The following is a 1495-nucleotide window of genomic DNA, read 5'->3' as shown; positions in this document are numbered from 1 at the left end:
TTACGCCGAAAACTTCGGGACCATTGAAGAACCAGAGATCGTAACGATGTCAAAATTTGTGATGCGAGAAGCTGACCGCGCGCTGAGCCATGCGTACACCGCAACACAGAGCAAAGGAATAGCTCTGCAGAGAGACGTGTACGCGAGAAACGGAAGTACGTCGCGGCGAGAAAAGCCACGAGAAGCTACGATACTTACCGCTACAGACGTCAAGAGTGAAACGAAACAGTGTCTTTGTTGCGGTGGACAGCACGGTGTAAAAGAATGCACGAAGCTCGCAAATATGACTGTTACAGAAAGATGGTCGTGGGCGCAAGAACATAAAGTATGCTTCAACTGCTTACGCAGTCGACATCGTCGATTCTCATGCAAGGAAAAGCGATGCGGTGTCAACGAATGCAGAGGCCGACACCACGAATTACTACACGCCGAAAAGGGGACGCCGACGACACATGTAAACGGGACAACCGAAGAAACCGCTCTCGTCGCATCAACAGCGGCGACGTGCGGTTCGGTATTACTAAAGGTGTGCCCGGTATTAATACGCGGATCGGAGGGTACAGAGATTGCCACTTACGCGCTTCTTGACGAAGGTTCGACCATATCTTTAATTGACGAACAATTGGCAAGAGAGATAGGCGCAAAGGGACCTACACGTAACCTCCGCATCCGTTGTGTGTCGGCGACGAATAATCACCCGAACAGCCGCATTGTGGACCTGACTATTAGAGGGAAAGGACAAGACAAGTCACACGAAATAAAAGCAAGAACAGTTAAAAGCTTAGTCGTCGGAATGCAAACAGTAAGTACCGATTGTTTGCGGCTAAGCCACCTACATGATTTGCCGAAGGACGTCTGTTTTACGAACGCGGAGCCTAAGTTATTATTAGGTGCGGACAATTGGCACCTAATCATATCTCGCAAGATTCGTATCGGACATCGCAACGAGCCGATCGCGGCGAACACGTTACTCGGTTGGGTGATACAGGGGACGATGCCAAGACGACTCCCGTGGAAAGACGACGACGTGAGGATGCCGCCTAGCTACGAGATGGCCGCAAGACGTCTGCGATCAATTGAGAGGAAAATGGACCATTCGCGATCGTTCAAGACAGCATATACCGAGCAAGTTGAAAACCTACTCGCAAAAGGTTACGCTCGGCTAGCAGTCGGGACAGAAAAGGAAGACCCGAGATGTTGGTACCTGCCGCATTTCGCCGTCACGAATCCGAACAAACCGGGGAAAACCAGGCTAGTTTTCGATGCGGCGGCGAAAGCCTCAGGGGTCTGCCTGAACGACTTTTTGCTCGACGGTCCCGACTTGCTACAGAACTTACCCGGCGTACTTTACAGATTTAGGGAAAATGATGTCGCTGTCTCGGCGGATATACGCGAAATGTTCATGCAAGTCAAAATAGACGAAAATGATCAACCAGCACAGATGTTTTTATGGCGCGGAGACGACCGCCGTAATCCACCTCAAGAATACGTGATG

General features: G+C 50.5%; 1 protein-coding gene across 1 annotated transcript; it reads left to right on the top strand.

Moving 5' to 3' along the window:
- Window positions 1-6: 6 nt before the first annotated feature.
- Window positions 7-1492, top strand: LOC106102925 (the record flags this gene model as incomplete). The annotated part of the gene is made up of 1 exon (XM_013282545.1): window positions 7-1492. A coding segment is annotated over exon 1 (1446 nt), but the record flags the coding sequence as incomplete, so codon positions are not given.
- Window positions 1493-1495: the final 3 nt, after the last annotated feature.

Source organism: Papilio polytes, unplaced genomic scaffold (assembly GCF_000836215.1).
Source record: "Papilio polytes unplaced genomic scaffold, Ppol_1.0 DF823896.1, whole genome shotgun sequence".
Taxonomy (NCBI): Eukaryota; Metazoa; Arthropoda; class Insecta; order Lepidoptera; family Papilionidae; genus Papilio; species Papilio polytes.
This window is presented reverse-complemented; position numbering and strand designations above follow the sequence as displayed.